Genomic DNA, 23432 nt, shown 5'->3' with positions numbered 1-23432 from the left:
AAAATGTGGGATTCAAAATGTAATTTAAACCAGGGGAAAACAAATTCTACACTTTTGAAGAAAAAATAAAATATTTACAAGAAATATTTTATATTCGGCAGTTTCTAGGTCAGTAAACAAATTACATCTTAAAGTGAACTCCAAAGAGCATCTGTTTGCACTGCTATATATATATATATATATATATATATATATATATATATATATATATATATATATATATATATATATATATATATATATATATATATATATATAATCTTAGTATTTTAGTTTTGTTTTCTATTAAAAATGTCAAAATTCTTCAGTTTACATTTACTCTAGGTAAGTCCTGAGCAAGAAAAATGTCTGTCAATGAGGTAAGAAATATATATTTTCTTCTTACCTCACTAGCAGATTTTTTTCCCCTTGGTTTAACTATAATCTAATTTTTCAGAAAGCATAATGCAAACATACAGAGCAAGATGTGCATTCTCAAATCTTTATAACATGATCCAAATTGTTACGCTGAAAGCCCAGTTGTTTCTTGCTTGTTAGCTGCTAATGTACTAAAAGAAAATATGATCATTAGCTTATGAGATCAAAAGGGAAGAAAAGTACCTGTAAAATGGATGTTCAGTTGATTATCAATAGAAAACAACTTGAATTACATGTTACATGAGTGAGAAGAATACTAAATGTAAATTAACATAACACCATAACAATTCCAGGTATTTCAAATTCCTCAAACTAATTTCTGTATTTGTGTGCAGTGTCCATTTCAGAAATATATAGGTTTTTATACAGAATACTAACCCGTTTATCAACAAATACATGCACTTCTTTGAAAAACAGACTATAGATATGACACAAATATTGAGAATGTGCAGAACAGGAAAGCATGACAATATCACAGCCACTGAGCACGAACACTTTACCATGGTAGCAATTTTCTCTGCTTCTGTGAGAGTGTTGATGCATTCTTGGATTAATGCACTTCTGTTTGTGTGGCTGCGGTAAATCCAGCGTTGAGATTCTTTTCTCAAGTGTTATCGTCTTTACATGCTGCCTGACATTCCACTGATAAACTTAAAAAAAAAACACAGCCAAACAGAATGGAAATGCAATGTTATATATACACGGGTAAATTATTTTACAATTAGTTTGATCATTAATAAATGTATATGAATATACCAGTGCTGTCAAACTACTAATCGTGATTAACCACATGCAATATATATATATATATATATATATATATATATATATATATATATATATATATATATATTTTTTTTTTTACATAATATGAGTGTATACTGTCTATATGTATTATGTATATATAAATACACACACATACAGTATATATTTTGAAAATATGTCCATGTATTTCCATATATCTATATTTATATTATTTATATTATATATAAATATTTACATTTATATATACATACATAATAAATATACATAGTACACACACATATGTTATATATACACATATATTATGTTTTATATATATATATATATATATATATATATATATATATATATATATGATTAATTGTTTGACAGCACTAGATTATACATATTGTTGGCTCCTGTAACCGTAAATGTAAACCACTGTGTATTACGTGCAAGCATACTGTATAAGGTTTTCTGACTCATGGACAATATTATGTTGCTTTCTTTAAAGGTCTGACAGACCCTCAGCATAACAGATGAATCAAATATTTTTTATACAGAGCACATCTACAGTAACCATGGCATGCAGTTAATCCTTTGTAAATCATTTGATTTTGCATTGCATGCGGTTTTGTAATTCTTTAGTATAATAGCACAAAACAATCAACATTATATTTTAGACTTTAATCTTTGTACTAGAAACTAGAGAATTCAACGAGAAGTGCCACACTGGGCCTTTTAAATGTATGCCAATAACAAGTATCAGTAGACATTCACACCAGCAATGTTTAAGGCAAACAGCTAGAAGGTGTGTTTTCTTTACCATGGTGCACAGCGATGTTTAACACTAAAAGCCATGAATCCCACACTTGCCTTGGGTGAGACGATATTAATGAGCAACTGTCTGTCTCGATTACCAATAAAAACCTCTGTGCTAAGCCCATGAATTGCAAAAGCCAAGAATGTGCCAGCAGTAATGTGAAAGAACTGGCTCCAAGACAAGATAAAAGACAAGAGGGAGAGAGTATGAGAGGTATAGCTTGGACATCCAGAGGCTTAACGGCAACTGTTCTCTCCAGGGGCGACGGCTGTTTCAATGCAATGTTACGTCGGGCGAAACAGTGGAATTAGTCTGAATTACGATTCTCAAGGTAAATAATCACACCTAGTGTCCTGAGTTATGACTCTGTCGCTCTTTGCTTTGCCTCATTTCTCTGCATAGTGATGAGATGCCGTAGAGTAATACTGCAAGCCTCCTTGCAGCCAAAGTCTACTTTCCCAGACACTTAACAGCCCGGTAAGATAAATGAACAGCAAGCTGACTGTTCCAGGACATTTCAAACCTGGGAAAAAAAAGTTTTAAAGTATCCTAAATGAGGCTGGAAGGTCTTTAGAATCATCCTCCTACTTTTACGAAGGGCATATTAAATGTTTTCAAACGATGGAATCTTAAACGTTCTCTGAAACGTCTTTTGCCCTAATAAAAGTTCAAGCATGGTAAAGTAGCAGTAGTTTGCTGGTACTTTACTTTCATTTGCCCTTTTAAATTTTGGAGAGCAATTTGCTGTTCTGAAGGATATCAGAATTGCAAGCAGCACTCTACAAAGGTCTCCATGATAAAGACGTTTCAGTGCAGTCACAGTCGGTCCAAAAGCCGCAGGTGAAGAAATTACTGGGATTGAGAAAAGCTGAGATGCACGGTGTCTGACGCCTGCATGGCTTGACCTTTCTTAATCATGAAGCTTGTTACTAAGATGGCAGGGAAAGGTCATGTGACTCATAACATTCAGTGCAGGGGGTGAGAAGGTACAAGGGGCCAAAAAAAACAAAACAAAACAAAAAAAAAAGCCCTGCACAAACCTGTCTTTGGGAGATAAATGATAAGAGTCATCAAAGGACCAAAGCTGACAAAAGCACTCTCTAAAATGTCAACGTCATCACAGAAGAAAGACCAAATGTCTTTCCCCGACAAGCCATTTGCTCCAGCAGGGGGAAAAAAAGAGCCTCTTCTTGTCACAATGTATTGTTGAGAGGGAATCAACCCACTGAGAGTTTCAAAAGCAAAAGTGCCCATAAGTATACGCTTGCTTTGATTCTAACTTCGTTTTCTGGAGCCCTGATTGATGGCTCCCCACACCCTCATCCATTGCTCCGTCAGTCGTTAACAATGCCTTTCAAACACACCACTTTTCCAAATCCACTCTCTTCGCCTTTTCATTTCCTTCTAAAAAAAAAAAAATGAGAAGACCACTGAGGAGTTGTCAAGGACATGTGACGCAAAAACAAGGCCTTTTCTGAGATGACCGCTTTGACAGTTGAGTTTGCTGATGGACACGTTTTGGAAGCAGTTGAAATATCCCTTGATTAAATCATTTCAATCAAACCTACAAATGAGGAAAATAACCACATGACTCTATATAGGCAGATTCTAGTGTGATGGTACTCTATTTGATGTCTGTACATCTAGAAGATCATAGTCTGGTAAAACTTTTCTCATAAATCTGAGTGTTCTCAAGGGCAGGAGGAAAGTTTATCAATCAACTCTGACCTTTCTGTACTAGATCTGTCACTAAACTACAGTGCCCTAAAGAATAGCAATATCCACAGTATAAAAGTATTTCATATACAGAGGTTCTCAATAAGGTGAAGGTGAAGTATCCATTTTTATAATATCAGCACAACCAAATACTAACTAGAACATTTACTTGCACTCTAACCCTGCCGAACTTGAAACCAACTTAAATTATATAATACTTAAAACCAATTATGCCTTTCTGGTGATATTTTGAAGTAAGCAGCATTGGACTCCATTGACTTTCTCTATATATTGATTTTCTCTAACCCATTTTGTGTTCTGCAGACAAAAAAGAAAAGAAAAAATTAAAATAGAAAGTCCCAAGTTTGAGATGACATGACGGTGAAATTACAGATTCTTCATTTTTGGATGAACTATAAATGCATTTAATTTGCACCTCGACATGTCATTAAGTCTCCCAAAGTCTTGCACCATTTGCAGCAGGTCAATTTTTCTTATACCTTGCATGAGGCAGCATGTCTTCCTGCGGTATTAATGGCCATGCATTCTCTCAGACTTGCTGCATCATTCATCAATGTGATCCCATGATCATTTGCCCATCAAATTACAAAATGTTAAGGGTGACATAAAGAAGGGTAATGGGCCGGAAATGAGCCAATTACCATAATTACACCACTGTAATTGACCCCAAGCCTGGTCTGTCCACATGTGCAAACATTAAATAGGTAGAGGAAGAAGATACAGAGGCATTAATTAGCCCCTGGATTAAACCATGTAGACAAATCTTATTTCAAGACTTTTTCCCTGTTCTCGTCTAAATGCTCACAGCTGAAAGGATGCTTATTGATCTTTCTAATCATCAAGGAATGAGAGATAAACTAATTAAGACCTATAGAGTTTGTCTAATGTCCATAGAATCACATTTCTATGGACTTCTATGGACATAAGTTGCTGCCTTTTCATTTTAATTCAGTGCATAGCTAACAATTAATATACCATTTACTTTTATAGGCACTTAGCTTTAATTGCATAAAAATGTTATATGGACATTCTAGTAAAGGTTGCACCGAGGACACAATGGGAATCATTGGTGTGAGTAAGAAATTGTTTGGCTGTGGGTAAAACTAAGCTTGCTGTGTATGTAAACAGACATGGTCTATGATATTTTTCAGTGTCAATCACCAGAAAACTCACTGCATCTCAACCTACCCCTGAATGTGATTCTTGGCCAATGTGTCATCCACCACCAAATCTCTTTGGCATGCTGCTAGCATTTGATAAGTCATCATATGACTCTTTAAGCTCAGCTATCGAGAAATGTCAGGCCTGAGTGCTCATCAGTAAGTCATGTTGCTCAAATGACGAGGAGAAAAAAAGTGGGGACAAACGAAAGAAATCACAGTGTGCGGTGCCCAAGGCTTTTCGATTTCACTTAAATCTGTACTACGTCTCAACAAAAGGTATGATGAATGTCCATTACCATTTCATTATGTACGAGGCCACAAACTGCTTTTGCGCCCTCTGTAGTGCTGCAAGAAGGTCATGAATATTTGAAAAGGCTGGGGAACGGAAGAGCATACTGGTCTCTCCCCCCATATAACTCATATGGCACAGTCCTGAAGAGTGTTTCTCTGACCTAGTCCTTAACAATTTACCATCATTATTTGTCCTGAGTGCCATCTGGGTTGAGGGAAAATGAGGTTCCCGCTACAGAGAAAGCAATCCAGGAGGGTACCCTGAATTCAGAGCCTTCCCCCCATCAAACCAGTGTATAACCTTTCACTCAAAATTGACTTCCTAAAAAATTGGTCTGCTCCTCATACAAATATACTGTATGGCTTTAAAAGTCACACAATACAGTGCACAACTGCTGAGTTTTACTGTCACTTTTGAAGCCACAAATCCAGATTTTCGCAGACCCACTGTGACTGGGCATGTTAATTGTGACCGATGGCACTTATTATACAAACAAACAAACAAACATACACACACACACACACACACACACACATGATGAAAAGAAAAGAAATCATGGTAGAAACAAGAGATGTGTTTCCATTTATTTTGGTGGGATTCCATCAACAATCCGCCCCTGCCTGGGCCCAGTCAGAGGTGGAGAGGAAGCACATGAATGTCACACTTTAAAAGCATTCTGAATGAATCTTGCTGAACACAGGTTCTACCGCCTTATTAGCCTATTTTACGCTCCTGCGAACAAGGCAAACGGAGCGAAAGAGATATGCAAATATGAATCTAATTGGCCTGTCAGGACCACGGTCCCCCAGTCAAACGGGTGACAGTGAAGGGGAGAGCACAAGCAGATTGGATTCAGCTGCCACCCTTACACATTTCATTAAGTCATTCTACATGCATTATGCCTGGGGTCAATGCACTATCCTTGAACAGGTCTTTCAGCACTCACTACCGCAGAGTTTCTCTCTGTCACTTCTAAAGCACCACATGCTCCATTGTTTCTATATCTCTTTGGGACAGATGAACAAATCCAGATCCCCCAAGAGCTTCCACCGCGACTGGGCACGGTGCCTGTTTATTGTGATCAGTGGCACTTTTGAACAACAAATAGGCCGAATGTGCTTGTGATGATGTCAGTGTACCACTTTATCACAGCGACAGCACAAATCATCATCAATTTGCAGATTCTAGAGAAAATATTCTGTATTTAGCTGTATGACACTCCAGAGAGACGGCATAAAAGGATTGGAGACAGAATATTGTCTTTAAACTAAAATCTGTAACATGGGGTTTGGTTAATGTGCTAGAAACGAACGGGGACGACACTGGACATAGACGTTCCATAAGACTTAATGATGCATCTAGAAAAAAAAACACACACCTTCATTAGTGGACTATCACTCCCTGCACAAAGGGACCATGCAACAATGGAAGGGAGGAAAATCGATGGTGATGATTTAGCAAGCTAAAGAAAGAAAGACAGAAAGAATGATAATCGCTCTAGGAATGAGAATCAAGCTGACAATGAGACTATCTGAGGAGAGAGTGAGAGAGATTGAACAGTAAATCAGAGGGCAAACTCCAAAGAGCATTGTAGAGCCATGATAACACTGTAGCTTAGAGCTGAAGTAAGATACGAGTAAAGTTGGTTATAAGTAAAACCCCTCTCCATAGCATGGCTCCACTTTAAAATGTGCTACATTTAAAGTTGGCCAATAAAATTAACAATCACTGACAATGAAGTGATCAAATATGTACAGAACTGCTGGTAAAGACATACACAGATTTAACACAGTTATAAATTGGCTTAGATTAATACAAAATTATCATGTACACTAGTTTTTTGTTCTCAGACCACACAGGCAATAAACAACTGCATTCAGCATTTAGATTTTCAAAAATTGGCTGTTCTTTTCAAGAGAAGGATCAATGAGAATAATAATGAACATTATTTGAGTAAAGAGACCCTTTTGATCCAGAAGAAAGTCTGCTCACAAAGAGCTGCAGAAGTTATTCAACAATCAATACTGCATTCATAATCTGGCTCCATCAGCATTCACTTAATGAAACACCTGTGGCGGTGAAAACGGCAGAATTATCCACATAAGCCCACACCAAACATCCTGGTTGAATTGTGGCACTTGAGGCTTTCAGGATTCTTACTGACTGAAAGGTTAAGCAGTATTCCTCTGTATGTACAATTAATTTTATTTCGACTTTTCTCACAGTGCCAACTCTCCATTTGTGCATCACATCAACGCACCGTGGATTCCATTTCAAGGCTGAATGCCTGTGCAGTTATTTGCTTTGCACTCGTATGTCCCATGTCTACAAACCAGGAAGTCAAACATTAAGTCAGGGCTGAATTTAACGATGCATCTTAACTTCACCCAGAGATATTGGCACGAAACTGTGGCATGTCATGTCATGCCACCGCGGGCGGACAGACTGCTACAGTGTGATTATCCTCTGCGGTGATCAGCTCCCAGCTCTATAATCACATACAGCCAAGAGAGCAAGATTGACAGGATGTTGTGGAATTAAAACAGAATTTTGGAATCCTGACAACTGATGTATTGGTTTAATTATATAAACCTAGCATCAAATGTATTTACTTTAGAAACTGGTGTATTACTATACATGCCATTTTAACAGATTTCAAATATTTAAGAATAAATAAAAGTCATTAATAACCAATTAAAAGGCATGGTAATAATAATAAATAGAAAGCAATATTGCCCCTAGTCAGCAGACATTAATATTAGCTGGTTTAGTCCCAACACCTACAGTACCAGGATTATGAAGTTGAAGCAAGGGTAGACATTTCAGCAATACAATGATCCCAAACACAGCCAAGGAAATTCTCAATTGGTTTTAGAGAAAGAAAATAAAGCTGCTAAAATGGCCCAGCCAATCACCTGACTTGAATCCGATTGAAAATAAGAACTACTGTTCAGAGTTCATAGAAGAGGCCCACAGAACTTTTAGGATTTGAATCTATAGAACAGTGGTTTTCAAGTGGTTTTCAGGGTGGTTTTGCAGGTGGGCCGCCAATTACTAATAAAATAAATAATATTGTTAACAAATGTAAAAATGTCTAAGTCATAACATAATAACATTATTTCATATATATAATTAAATAACAAAAAACAAATATTAAACTGTTACTATTTACCAATTTATCTTAGATATTTTTGCTGCTAATGCTACAGAACAACAAATTCAAACATGCATAAATGGCTGTTGTGTTTCCTCCTGACTGCTTGCTCCGGTGACTATCTATCCGCTGCCTAGCTCTGCCTCGATCTGGTTTTTTCGTTTTGCTGAGCGGTGCCAGCCCGAGTTATTTTCTGTTCATTTCCAGTCCATTCTAGGGCTGTGCGATTAATAGAAATCGTCATAAAATCACGATTTGAGCGTGCACGATTTCTAAATCGCTTTATAGCACGAATTTTCTCGCCCCTGACCTCCAGCAGTATGTTATCTGGTCCAATCAGAATGCAGCACCTCTAGCGCGAGAACAGAACAGACTGGGCAAATGCCTGTAACTCTAGGTTCACACACTGTCTGTGATGCACCTTTTTTCTGAGCCCATGTTAACGGATCAGAGTGTTCACACTGCACGCGGTAAAAGGCTAGAAATAAAAACGTGCGAAAATAATTAATATCTAACAAATGAGCATAGAAAGAATTGTGAGTGCACAGGACGCAGTTTAAGTGAGAGGAGACACGTTTTAAGTTCACACACTCTCTCCGCGCAGAGCAGCGTGTATCTGAGCAATTACGTCTGGTTTTGTGACAGAGCAAAGGAAATCTGCGTGCGAACAGAGAGATTTGCGCTCGTGCGTTATTTTAATGTGCTTTCGCATTATATTTATGCGCTCTCGCTGCTGACCACATACATATACTGTATACACACTGCAAACACCTGAGGCATCGCTACAATTAATGAGCTCTATGAACAATGCTTGGCAAAAAAGAACAAAAAAGTCCCTGGACATGGGATTTTTTTAGTCTAATAAGTCTATAAATTTTATTACAACTTTACTATAGTTGTAATTTTGACTTATGTCTGTTCTAGACACGTTACAACTTTTTGATAAAGCTCTAATTGGTTTTCTTTTGGAAAAATGTTTCAAATTAATGCATTTATGACTGTAAAAGCATATTGGTGTGTGTCACAATTGCAAAATTGATCAAAGAAATTGCGATAGTTTTTTTTTTGTCCATATCTCACAGCCCTAGTTCATTCAATAAATACAATTAACAATCTAGCTTCTGAGTACTAAGTTATTAACCCAACAATAGCGGGGTAAGTTTTTTTTTAAGTGGCCCGTGCAAACATATGTGTTTGATGATGTGGGCCGCGAGTTGAAAAAGGCTGGGAACCACTGCTAAAGAAGAATGGGCCAAAATCACACCTGAGCTATGCATTCAACTTGAAGTTTCATGCATTCTTCATTCAGGAGGCGTCTTGAAGTTTCCATTACCAAAAAAACGCTTTTGCACAAAGTATTACACAAATTTTAGTAGTTCAACCCTTTTTCCCTGTGTTGTTCAATTTTATTAAAAATTATTATAACTTAATTTAGGAACTTGTTTTGTAGTGCATGCAACACTGTGTGCATGACTTCACGAAATGTACAAATTTTTGCCCTGATTTAGGACTTTTTAAGACCTTAATTTAAGAAAGGTCAAATTAAGACATTTTAAGACCTGCATAAATCCTGGTTCATGCTTTGGCTGAACTTTATTTAGCAAGGGACAGCGTTTCAACACATTTAAAATTAGTTTTCTTATCATTAAATTGAACCATTCCGTAAACTCCACTCCAATGACTTTTGTAGCAGAAACCTGAATTAAGTACAACAATAACATTTGACATGCTACAGTAAAGCCATTACGCCTAATAAAATCTCTCATCACAATAGCATGTAGCATGCAAAAGATAGATTTTTTACCACATGTAATGCTGGCAGAAACCAAGGCTTGTAGAATTACCGCACTAAAATTTATCAAGTCTCTGTTTTAGCAGAGCACATGCTCCACTCTTCACCAAAATGGGAAAACTTTAACATTATAGGAACACTTTTAAACACCAAAATTGCACTAAATTAATTGCTAACAAGACTCCCCTTGTTTCATTCTGTGCACTTGATTTCAACATTGTTTCTCTAAATTGTGATAAAATGTTGAACAATTGTGTTGCACAGCTTATTTTAAGCAAATTGTTCAAGCAGCAGAAATTATTTTTAGTGTTTATATCCACCATGTTATTATTTTATGGCTGCATTTTCTGCCATTATTTTCAACTTCATTGTGCATAAATGGGTGAAGAAAAAAAGCATAAATACTGAAGTCTCACAAAGCCTAGCTAATACCTCAGAAACAAATGCAAATTATGTGATCAAGCTAATACTAGAGTGGAACCAAAAACCATTAAATCAGCGAAAACAATGATCTGATCGTAACGTTTGACTGCCTGAGTCATGCTCATGGCTGCTGCCATAGAAATAAACACTCCCGAAACAATCTACTAATTACACAAACATGACAGACGACAGAAAAAAGTACATAGGAAAAATATACACAATTTTGCGCTTTATTCTCCAACCACAGAAGATGAAAGGCAGCTCGCTGAATGAATCCATCCACAGAGCACTGTGATTGAAGATTTGTAAGAATGGCATCAGCTCGGCGGGTAGCAGATTACCGGCATCAACCAACTCTCCGGTTTTTATTATGAGTGCTTTGAACTCCGAACCTTTCTATGAACTACAGAGCCTTCCAATCTCATTAGATCTGCCACGTTAACCTTTTATAGATGCATTGTCACTTGTTCATTATATGCTTTTTTCCTTTTTCCCAAAGGCCCAGGTCTTTATCACATAGCCTTAAAATTATCTACCAGGCATAAAATCCCTTTTAAATTGCTTTATAGCCTAGTTTACATTGTTACACAGCTTGCTCTCATTAACAAGTATTACTGATGTTTTGAGGTTATGACTTTCTAATCGGCTTAGTTTGAGCACTGACAGTCATATACAGTACAGTATGTGCTTTATGATTCCTACACAAAACGCAGTACAATCTGGACCACATTTCCTAAAGACAACATATCATTTATAAAGTGCTTTTATGGCTTTTTTGAGTCTTACACTTCAATGTAATGTTTTTAAAAAGACTGAAGATAGTAACCATACAGTAAGTACATGTAGTTATTTAAAAATACTCAGTACTTAAATGTATAATTACATTGTAACAAGGACAACTTAAAATAATGTGTTACCAAAATGGGTAACACTTCAAAGTGTAAACCCCATTTCTTACACTTTAACCCACACTTAAACCTACCCGTACCACCAAACCTGTCCATAACCTTACCCATATTTCTTCTCAATAGCAGCTAAAGTGTTTTGAAACACAATAAGTACATTATATTTATTTTTTGATGTAAGTACATAAAAGTTAAGGCCACCTAATATATAGTGGGTCCAGGGTGAGCTTAAGGTTGGGGTTTGTAAGAATTTCTACAGGATCAACAAAGCATATTGACCCAGGAATGCCTTAGTCTACAATGTGCTTGGTTTCTCTGTGAAGTAAATCATTTAAACACACATAACGGAACTCTACAACAGTACAGATGTGCAGTGTCTGGATAAATTGGATTGTGGGTGTTTAGTGAATAACGATTTTCACAGAAATACAGCTTGCAAAATTGGCGCAGCTGTTTAGTGAATTCCCCCCTCAGACAAGAGTTTGCCTTGAGTACTTGAAAGTTTGACAAAGTGTTCTCCAAGAGCCAAATCTTACTTTCAGTTCATGCTCTGTGCAATCTCACTGCCTGAACAGCAAACCCAAATCAGTCCTTCATTTTTTGCCAACAATCAAAAAGCACTAGTTACCCTCTCCAGTCCGCTGTCTCATTCCTTTCTTCATCTCAGCTGCTTTCAGGCCAAATCATCTCAAAAGAGCCCGAGACAAGAAAGGAAGTGGAAAGATGCTGTACTCATAGACTCTCACTCTCACATGAGAACGGATCAGTATCTAGATCTTAGTGGCCCCTGAAGACAACAGGCTTTGATGTGCACTACTTCCTTTATGTCCAGACCTATCTCACTTCACAGAAAGAGAAAGTGCAAAAAGATTAAATGAAGCACAAAAGAAAAGGGAGTAATGGAAAAAAGAAGTTTTTGCTCGTTCTGCAGTACCTTCATCGCAACCAGACGTGGTGCCAGAACCTGAGAGGTTTGATCAATGCCTAGCACTTGCTCTCCAAGAGACCCCTTCCATTCGAATCTTTCCCTGTGCTAGGGAAATCATTTTCCACTGGAGGAAATTTAGTTTTCTCATCAAAGAACTTGGCACAAGGAACTTTTAGCGAACACAATTTGGTGAAGAGCCAATATGGATTTAGATGGACTTGTAATTCAAAGTTTTACAAAGTATGAGGTTCTGTGTTATTAATTTAGTTGGGAGGTTATCGCTGCTTGTGTGATATAATCTCATGCTTGCAGCTTGAATCTGTCCTCAGAAATGGAATTCTGAGTAAAACTTTTAATTAAAGGAACATCATCATTTACTCTCCTGTCATTCCCTCCCTCGTATTATTTTCCTTCTAATGTGAAACACAAAATGAGGTGTCAGGAAGAGTTGCTCTTTTTCAAGCAACAGAAATCGGTGTTGATTTTTACTGCCAAGCTCCAGACAGGCTAAAAGCACACTGTAAAAGTGTCAGAACTGTTGTCTGTATGACTTGTGCACATATTTCAGACTTGCAGTACATTCATCTATGGAATGGGACAAAGTGGAAGTAGTTTTTAACTGATATTCTTTCTCGTATAAAAAATATAATAACATCAAATAAGAGACATGATACTGCAAGTAGCACACATATGCAAGGGAAAAAATTATCTATGGTGACTGGCTCAAAAACTTTTGTGGCCAAAAATAGATTGCTTATAAGCACAGATGGCTGCAAGCAGGTAGCATAATAATGGGGAGGCCTGCACCAGCTGAGCAACTGCCATTGCGATGAAAGGGAATTCTAACGGATCTCTTTCTCCAGGTACTATAGACCTCCTTTGTTATTTCAAAGGCATCAGGCATCATAATAAGTCTGCTGCTAATGTGCTTCTAAGAGCTCCTGCGAGGAACCCTCCTGTGAGAGGAATTCTGTGAAAGTATCAGGTCAGCCAAACAAGAAGTTATGCATTTCAGCAGAAACTTCAGGGACCAAAATGAAAATGAACAATATTAAACCATAAAAATTGCTAAATGAAATGTAACGCCAGGTTCTTTACAATCACGCCATCAGTCAGGAGCTAATTAAACAGAGCCGTGGGAACTCTAAAGAGACCTCAAACCAGCAATGGTTTAGTTTCTTCTCACTCGCACACCTTAAGATGTTATTAAATTATGTTTGCAAATGATGTCTGGCTGAATTCCCAGTCTCTAACGGAGGTGGAAGTGTCATTTTAATCAGCACTTAGGCTACAGTGGTAGATATTTTCGAGTTAGGAGAGCTTTTAGGCACCATCGTAAGTAATCAGAAAATGCTGTCAAATCTTATTGCATTTAGCTGAAATCTCATGTCTAAATATTCAGTATTAGAAGCATGTGTCGTTATAATCACCAATTGCCTTTTGAAGCGTTTATTTCAATCCTCTCAGGTGCGAGTCAAAGATAATACTTTGAGAGTGAGGCATATGAACCCCGGTAATTAATTTGTTCAGTTATTAAAAGAGACCTCACAGGAATATTTTCGAACTTAACCATTTAATTAGCATGCAAAATAGTTTGTATGTAAAACTGATAAGCATACTGTCAGAGCCAGCTTTGAGAAAGCCAGACACTGCAGGGTACTGTAGGTCTGCTTCTTAAATTCTGTGTAGGTAGGATAAACCAAGATCCAAGGCTGATTGAAACAACATCTATATTTCAGAATATATCTCAGAGGCAAAGGTGGTAAACCATGCAAGAGATATATGCGCTAAACTACACTTCAGAAATAGAAAGCTTGGGGAAAAGGAAGAGAGAATCGACAACAGGATGCTTTCCTCCGGATCCAACACATTCTCACATTTCTAATTTGGCTTTCACCTTTCTGGTAATACTTCTCAGTTTTAAAACACAAACATTCTATGAAAACAAAATATTTTGGCAATGGAATTGATTGAGTCAGCTCACCAAAAGTATGGATGGATTCTCCCAGCTTTCATTCTTTCAATTATCACCCATTTGTATGATTTTCATGCTTTCTTTTCTACAACATGTAATGCTGAAAACATGGGAAGAATATAGGTTGCTTGTGAATTTCCTGAAAAGCATCTGGGGACATCTATTGGATGCATCCTAATGGGCCACAGTTTGCATGCAAAACAATAGTACACTCGTAAAAGACACTTCATTTTCAGCATTCTCAAAACAACATGGGAAATCACTGCAATACTTGGCTCGGCCACTTCGGTTTGGGTCCTTAAGGAAAAAAATTTGAAACATGAAAATGCATATACAGCATAGCAGGAAAAAATTATACAAAACAAGACTTCCTAAACTGATTATAGTGTCGACAAAAAGTGTCAATGTGATTTTTTCCAGTTGAAACTTCAGAAATTGTCTCCTCAAGTGTATCAACTATGATGCAACTACATAAGTAAGATAATCTTAAGTTAGTTCCTCACTCCTTAGGTATGTTTCCCGACCCTCAGAGATCACTGAATGTAATTCCAAGCGAGGACAGATATAGGACACATTGTTCATTCACTTCATGTAGGTTATACACTCGCGCAGGGCCGGCGCTAGCCATTTGGGTGCCCTAAGCACAAATGCTTGGTGGTGGTGGTGGTGGTTGTGGTGAAGTAGAAATTACTCAACAGAGGGACTAGTACTGCCATTTCGCGGCCCTAAATGTAGGTGGTCAAGTTACTAGGATTAAATTTCCTAGGCAAATCAGTCATATTTGTCAAAAAAAAGGTAACCAAACACTTTCGAACAATAATAAAAACAAATGAGATATGCAAAACATCAGATGAATTACCATAACTGCAAATCTGAGGACAGTTATACGATCACCCGACAAGGTTATTTATATAAAATGCATCTGTTTAAATGTTCCTCTGCTCCTTTTTTTTCTCAGACTGCTTGTTTAAACCACCCCCTAATCTGCTTTATTAAGCTCCTTCTAAGCATCTATATCTCAGATTAATTAACATGAAGCACAGAAACTAATTACATTTATCATTTAGAAAGCCCACATAAAAAAAAAAAAATCATATTCTGTTGTTATGTATTTACTTGTGAATTGGTGTAGGATTGTAGATCAGAACTGAGTAAATTTACATAGTTTTGTCTGTAATTTATTTCTTTGGATTTTGTATTGTTTATAATAACTTACCATGCTTATTATGAACCTCCAGAAATATGATATGCATGACCCTCCAATCAGCTCTTATTCATATTAAGCAAGCGACGTTGTGAAAAACAGTCTAAGGTTTTTTTTTTTTTGTTGTTTTTTTTTTTTTGCATTATGTACAACACCAGCCTGTCACACTTTATTGAGGATTGTGACCAGCACATAATGAACACTCTCTTCATCAACTTACAAGATCTAAATACTACTAAATTTATTTTACACTTTCGAAAACAGAAGAGATGCATTATTTATAATAATTTGATAGGAAAATCTACTTGCGTATCTGATTGTTTTTAGACAGAATGGTCCAAACACAATTACAAAATATGCTAAATGTTCCACACAAAAAAAGGCATTGTCCTTGTTGAAATCACAGCAGGTTGTCATTCTATAAAAGGATCACAATACAATTGCAAAGTATCCAAACTGCAGGCACTGCAATTCTCTTTCAATTCATCCTCCTATTCTCACTCTCATGTGTGGTTTTTGCAATCCATCCATAGTTTCCCTGAACCGCTTCCTAGCTTGGGTTTTGTTAGCTAATCTGGTGCAAGGAAGGCAAAGTTTAGCAGAACAATACAGCATTGTACATCATCTGAGAGAAGAGATTAATGGGAAAGAGGCTGGTGAAGCTGCAACCAAGATAAAGAATTAGCAAATGAAGCTGCCGTGCTTTTTTTTTTTTTTTTTTTTTGCCATCCTCTACTGACTCCGGCTCATCCTTCACGGTAATTTGATTGAGAATGCTCTATGCATACTACAAGACCTACGCTATCTGCTCTACAGAGGAAAGTCTTGTTCCCAGAAATAACAATTCATCTTCAGGATCCCTGCCTCAGCATATATCATCAACTTGAGGCTCATCATCGTTATTTTACATCAAAGCAAGCTGATACATGGGCGACAGCGAGCGAGGCAGAAGAAAAAGACGAAAGAGAACAAGGCGAAACACTTAACAATCCCGGGTTGTGTTCCCACACCCCAATTAATGCAGTGCCAGAAGGACGCCCGCATTCCTTTCTTTAAACAGACGAAAACAGGATTGATGACAAAGCCTCCTGCGCATAACTCACGGCCTGATGTGGAAGAGGAGAGTGGGACGGAGAAAGAAAGACAGAAAGAATGGGAGCAGGGAGAATTACGGAGAATGACGGATTGAGACGGAGGGCCCGTTTTTTTCTGAGTCTCCCTGGCAGGAATCCTACGTTTGTATCCATTGGCTCCTGGTGAAAAGGGAGTGAAATATCGCCTGTCACCCAATCAGAGCACAGCACTCATTTCCCAGTGACACTTTAAAAACAGCTGCCATCCACCATTAATATGTCATTGACAAATCAAAGTAGCAAGTGCACTGGACTCAAAAAATGTTTCCAAAAAGTGGATTATGTGGAAAGAAGACAAAATAATTTTGTCACTGCAATAATTTTAATAGTTATTTTATACATTTTCATTTGAAATTTAAAGGTGTGTGAATGACACACACAAATAAGCCTTACTTTTCACTGGAAAATTGAGTTCTGGCATTTTAAGATCAACAATCAATCAATCAATCAATCAATCATTCACAATAAGATCAATAATATGTATTTAGAAAAAAAAAATATATATACTATAAATTACTGTCTAACTTACTGTATAACCTTAAGTAACGTACTGCAAAGCTAATCATTCAACACAAGTAGTCAGTGGTGATGCTGTAAAAAAAAAAGCATGCTGTCAGCTAAAAGATTCCCCAAGGTATGAACAGCTTCTCTTTATCAGCTGCACCATACACAGTATGCTTTTTATGTGAAAGCTGCAAAAATAAATATATAAAAGCCATTAAAGTGCTTTTTTCCAAGGCTGTCAGAAAGGAGATTAATTCTAGCCATTGTCATTTAATGAGCTGTAGAGAGTTACCTGTCACAATGTTTCCACACATTCCTCTTTGTTTAAAAAAAAAAATCACTTTATTTAATTACTTTGCATCTGTCAAGCCACCACCCTCCCAACATCCTGCCACCTCATCTGAACAACTTGCACTTGAAAACCAGTGAGTCGGAATCTGTCTTACATAAACAACATGCAAGTCATAAAGCTGTGCTGTCATTCATTGCTCCATGAGAGGTGATTGACGCTCTAGGTGTTGATTCCATCTCTTCGAAAGCCAAAGTGCTCAATGTACGAGTCGTTTTTCAAGGCCGGACGGTTTATTGAATGTTCGGCCATGGAAAGGGCGACAAGATCCACTTATACAAGGGCTGTGTGTCACCACAACAATGGAGATAGAGGCAGGAAGCACATTTGGAAATAACAGGAAGGTCAGGCGGATCTATCTCCATAACAGTGCGGAAGGCATTGACTAAATCTCTTTTATATGATCACTATGCTGCAATACACATAAACTCCCACACTCAACCACCCTGACTTACACACAGAGGAATAAAGAACCACTACACTGAAGAACCAAGCCACTGTTGGCCACCCAGTGCTATAAATTTCAGCATAATCCTGGATGTTCTGGAGGAAGGTTGTGTGTTTCGCTGGAATAGATTAGATATGAAAAGATAATCAAATCATCACAATCATGATTGCACGCAAAAAGCTGTAATTTAATTAAAAATATATTTTCTGCATGTGCTTCATGCTTCAAAATGAACCATAATACTCTGTTTGAACATGCTGAAGGCATCGTCTCAAAAGGGATTGTTTTAAAATGGTTAATAATAATAATAATAATAATAATAATAATAATAATAATAATAATAAGTATATAATTACACATACACGCACACACACACACACACAGACACACACACACTAATTATTATTATTATATTTCATATAGAAATACAGTATTCATATTCAATGGACTGTGTTAATAGCTCTCAGTACATTATATAAATATATAAATAGTATGCAAACAATAGTACAATTAGTATTTAACCCAATTTCAGTTTGGACAATGTATGAATCAATAAAACAATATCATGTAGCCATATATAAAAAAAAAAAATTAATAGAATGGGAAAACATTTACTGTCAGGCTCTCAGTATCGCAAAATAAACCCCAAAGCAAGTGGTTATTACTACTTCAATACAGAAATGGAAATGTTCAATGGAAACATTGATCCTATACTAAACAAGATCAACACTTTTGTTTTTGCCCCCATTTTTCATGAGCCTAGTCTTTTTCTATGTACACAAAAGGCCTATTTCTCTCAAATTTTGTTCACAAATCTGTGTAAATCAGTGTTAATGAGCACTTCTCCTTTGTCAAGATAATCCATCCACCTCACAGGTGTGGCATATCAAGATGCTGATCAGACAGAATGATTATTGCACAGGTGTGCCTTAGGCTGGCCACAATAAAAGGACACTCTAAAATGTACTGTATTGTCAGTATCTGGTGTGACCACCATTTACCTCGCGCAGTGCAACACATCTCCGCAACACATCTCCTTCATATAGAGTTGATCAGGTTGTTGATTATGGCTTGTGGAATGTTTGTCCACTCCTCTTCAATGGCTGTGCGAAGTTGCGGGATTTATCTGCGAAGAGAACACCTCTCCAAAGTGCCAGACACCTTCGAATGTGAGCATTTACCCACTCAAGTTGGTTACAACGACGAACTGCATTCAGGTCCAGACCCCGATGAAGACGACGAGCATGCAGATGAGCTTCCCTGAGATGGTTTCTGGCAAACCGATTGTTGCAGCAGCTGTCCGGGTGTCTGGTCTCAGATGATCTTGGAGGTGAAGATGCTGGATGTGGAGGTCCTGGGCTGATGTGGTTACATGGGATCTGCGGTTGTGAGGCCAGTTGGATGTACACTCAAATTCTCTGAAACGCCTTTGGAGACAGCGAAATGATCATTCAATTCACGGGCAACAGCTATGGTGGACATTCCTGCTGTCAGCATGCCAATTGCAAACTCCCTCAAAACATCAACTCCACTCAAACATCTGTGGCATTGCGCTGTGTGATAAAACTGCACATTTTAGAGTGTCCTTTTATTGTGGCCAGCCTAAGGCACACCTGTGCAATAATCATGCTGTCTAATCAGCATCAAGATATGTCACACCTGTGAGGTGGATGGATTATCTCGGCAAAAGAGAAGTGCTTACTAATACAGATTTAGACAGATTTGTGAACAATATTTGAGAGAAATAGACCTTTTGTGTACGTAGAAAAAGTCTTAGATCTTTGAGTTCAGCTCATGAAAAATGGGGGCAAAAACAAAAGTCTTGCATTTATCATTTTGTTCAGTGTAGATAAAATTATTTGATGTGAGAAAAGAATTAAAAAAAGGATACGAGAGACATGAAACAAGCACAGTGCAAGTGCTGGATATCAGAGACAATAGCCTCATATGCCTGAATATCATGACAGAGTATTCCAGAGCAATGTGTAATAAGTTATTAAATTGTATACCTGCATAAGGGACAGGGGCATCTTTGTCCAATGCGACCAGAGGAGGGTCGAGCAGTACCGTGTCCATGTTTTCGTTGATGACACCATGGTAGGATGTCTCGATCCACGGTTTGTGCTTATTCACTACAATGGAGAGAGAAAAGAAAGAGAATAAAAAAACAGAATTGAAATTTTGAACTAAAAGTCTATTCAAGTTTTAATCAAACATCTCCTAAATAAGAATAAAAAAAAAACAGAGCCAGAGACTTTTCACTGTGTTTTCATGCAAAGAATGGATAATAATGGCGATCGATACAAGTCCAATAAGCATGGGCTGTTTGTCCAATTTCCCAAATGGCAGCATCCCTGTCTCCTACAACATGTATCCAGGGAAACACCCTCATTTATCTGGATCTGGCGTGCTCTGTTGTTCCTGCATTTTTTTTCATAGCTGCCGTGTAACAAGAGATATCAAAACAAGATGCTAATCAATGGATGACACAAATGCAATCTTCTATCCAGTGAAAGGAAAACATCCCTGCAAGAGTCTTTCTGCATTGAACAGCTTGTACCTAAGCAGTGTTTACACTTTTCTGAAAAATCTACATGCTATTGCCTCACCAACCAATGCCTTGTCTAATAAGTGAAAGATCTGTAGGGAATAATATGGTTAATTAAAATCAAAATTTTGTCAAAACACTAATGAGGAGTATTTTATTTATCAGCACCTGAAGATAAAATAAACAAAAAAAAAGTTCCTTTGAGGCAATTTAGTTTTAAATCTTCCATACATTGGATTATGGAAGAATATTTTCCAAAAGGAATTGTAATTGTTTTTTCTATTGCATTTTCCACGTGGTCACATAAATTGTGACATAATCCAAATGCAATTTCAATCCTGCGTTACTGTTTGCATTTTTGCTTTCGCGAATGCACAGTGACTGCCACATTTCAAATGAAAAAGCCCATTTGACACTGTATTTCTCAAGTCTTATGAGCTATGAGCCTGTCATTTTTAAATGGCAATATTAATTATTAAATGTGCTTTTTCACTCTCTCTGCATCGTGCGTGTAACCTGCCAAAACTCAAATGGAATTGCAATTACTTTTGCATTTGAATTTCAGATGTCTACACGGAATACTCAAGCTGTTTATATTGGGAGGTGACATCACTCACAGATGACCGTGCCGAATGCTTTCATATTAATGTTTTTCTGAGTTTGGTCTTTTAAAAACACTGCCATACAGTAGGCCATTCTATGCTTAATGCGGAATTAAATGTATTGCGTTCTTATAGTGGGCTCATCTTCTTGTCTATACAAAGTATGAATTACTAATAATGTGTATAATGAGTTTGGTCTTTTAAAAACACTCTTTAATGCATTAAGCCAAGTTAAGCATTTCAAAATGTCCCCATCAAGGTTGCATTTGTTATTGGCAACAATAGTCTCACTATGCATTGTCTTTTAAAAATCAAACAACCACTTTTGTTGTGTCGTGATCACAAGAAAATTACGTCGTGATAACGAGATAACAAAGAAAAAAAGTTATAATAATGCATGACGAATCTGCTGCAGACATCGTGCTGTGTTTTCACAGGAACATGCCAGCTGAAGATGATGAGGAAATTACATCGTTCCCTTTGCCAAGTGCATTCCAAACAGCTACATAATGGCACGCACAAGCCCTGCTCACTCCTAAGTCCCCACTCCAAGTGTATAGGGATGATCACTTCCATTTAGAATTTGCCCTGTGAACCGTTCGGTACCAATACATACCGGCACACAACTAGTTCCTATAGAACTGTTTTAGACCCTACTCCAAAGTAGGAGCTAATTTAGTTTTCACAAACATAGTTCTTAGAACTAAATATGTTCCTAGTTCCTGCCATGCGAACATACCAAAAAGCGGGTAAACCCTGTGGCTTGCTAAGGCAATGTTATGTTTAGGCACTGTACGATGGTTAAGGTCAGTTAATGCAGAGAGGTTTTGCATTTTGTTGCATTCCAAAAGTGAAGTCTGAGGTGTGACATACTGTAGCTAATAGCTCAATTAAAATAACTTTAAAGCTTCAGGTGTGCAGTGTTGGCAGGAAAGTGGAATAGAAGGCCTATCTTTACATTTGAGATTAATGTTGAATCTATTTGTTAAAGATGTTCCACAGTTTCTTTTCACACCACAGGAACACCAGCTACTCACACTGACTGTGTGAATGAGAGGCTTAGGACTGGGCTCTTTTAACTTAGCAGTTACCCAGAACAACTATGCAAATCCATAGTCACCATCCTAGCATGCACCACTCAGCACTCGCTCCTTAGAGAATGAAAACATATTTTCCACTATTTTACTGCATAAATTCCCAGGTATATGGTGGAATTGTTGGGAAAAAAAAAACAAACCATTATTGTGGTTGATGAAAAGCAATACGTTTACTGAAAAAAAAAAGAAGTGCTTTATTTGATTTGTCCCTTGTGTAATCAGAAATCCTCCCCCGGCATGAGTTAATGGAGTTTTAGATTAGTACTGGCAATTCAGTAACCCCTCGCGTGGCTCAGTTCGAGATCCACCAAAGCAATTAACAAAATAGTAAATTAAACCATTTCACGCTTGTGGACGACATTCTACACAGCCAAGTCTCAGAAAAAAAAAAAGTCCTCCTGAAAAGCTCAGTGTCCTCATTACCCATAAGTAATCACAGGCAAGGAACAAATTGTCCCATTCAGATGGCCAGACGATTAAACCAGCTGCCAATGTCATTTTCAAAGACTACATTGTTGCTTTTAATGAGTTTGTGCCATTTATCTCTTTCCCTCACATTGTATTAAACTCAGATGCATTTACATGGACAAAAATACATGTTCGTTCAAACATGCGCCAATGCACTTCAAAAGAAACTACTTTTGGAAAAATAAATGAAATTGTGACAACTTCCAAACATCTCAGCTTGTTTTCTCACTTGAAAGAGGCTATTTGAACAGACACAGACAAATAGTCGGATTGTATCTATCTAGCTGTGTTATCCACACCAAGACACCTACCTCAACCTCAAGAAAGGTAAATAAATGTGGGTTGCACTTTATTTTACAGTACGTGTACTTCCATGTCCTTATAGTGTACCTACAGTGTATTTATCTAAGAAAGTTCTGGTAATACAAGGTAACTACATGGGGTAGGGTTAGGTTTAGGGTAGGTTCAGGGTTAGTACCTAGTTATTACATAGTTATTGTAATTACTATAATAAGGACATAGTATGTACATGAGGAACAGGACTGTAAAATAAAGTGCTACCTAAATGTGTGCTGCAGATGTACACTATGGACTAAGAGGTCAGATACACTGCTGTCTAATAATCCCTTTTTGCAGAAAATGAGTAAAAATGAACGCAAAAAAAAGACTTTTATTTAGGCTATGCAGCTTGCATGACACCTCGATGCACTAATAAAAGCCTGATTCATC

At 37.3% G+C, this 23432-nt stretch overlaps 1 protein-coding gene across 2 annotated transcripts in view; it reads right to left on the bottom strand.

Moving 5' to 3' along the window:
• LOC127951388 (calsyntenin-2-like) overlaps positions 1–23432 on the bottom strand; it is a 229851-nt gene that overhangs the window by 125403 nt on the left and 81016 nt on the right. For both annotated transcript variants that reach the window (XM_052549263.1, XM_052549262.1), the window contains exon 2: positions 19998–20120. In XM_052549263.1, the coding sequence (XP_052405223.1) occupies positions 19998–20120 (123 nt within the window). The remainder of the gene's footprint in view (positions 1–19997; positions 20121–23432) is intronic.

The sequence above is a fragment of the Carassius gibelio genome, chromosome B2 (assembly GCF_023724105.1).
Source record: "Carassius gibelio isolate Cgi1373 ecotype wild population from Czech Republic chromosome B2, carGib1.2-hapl.c, whole genome shotgun sequence".
Classification (NCBI taxonomy): domain Eukaryota; kingdom Metazoa; phylum Chordata; class Actinopteri; order Cypriniformes; family Cyprinidae; genus Carassius; species Carassius gibelio.
This window is presented reverse-complemented; position numbering and strand designations above follow the sequence as displayed.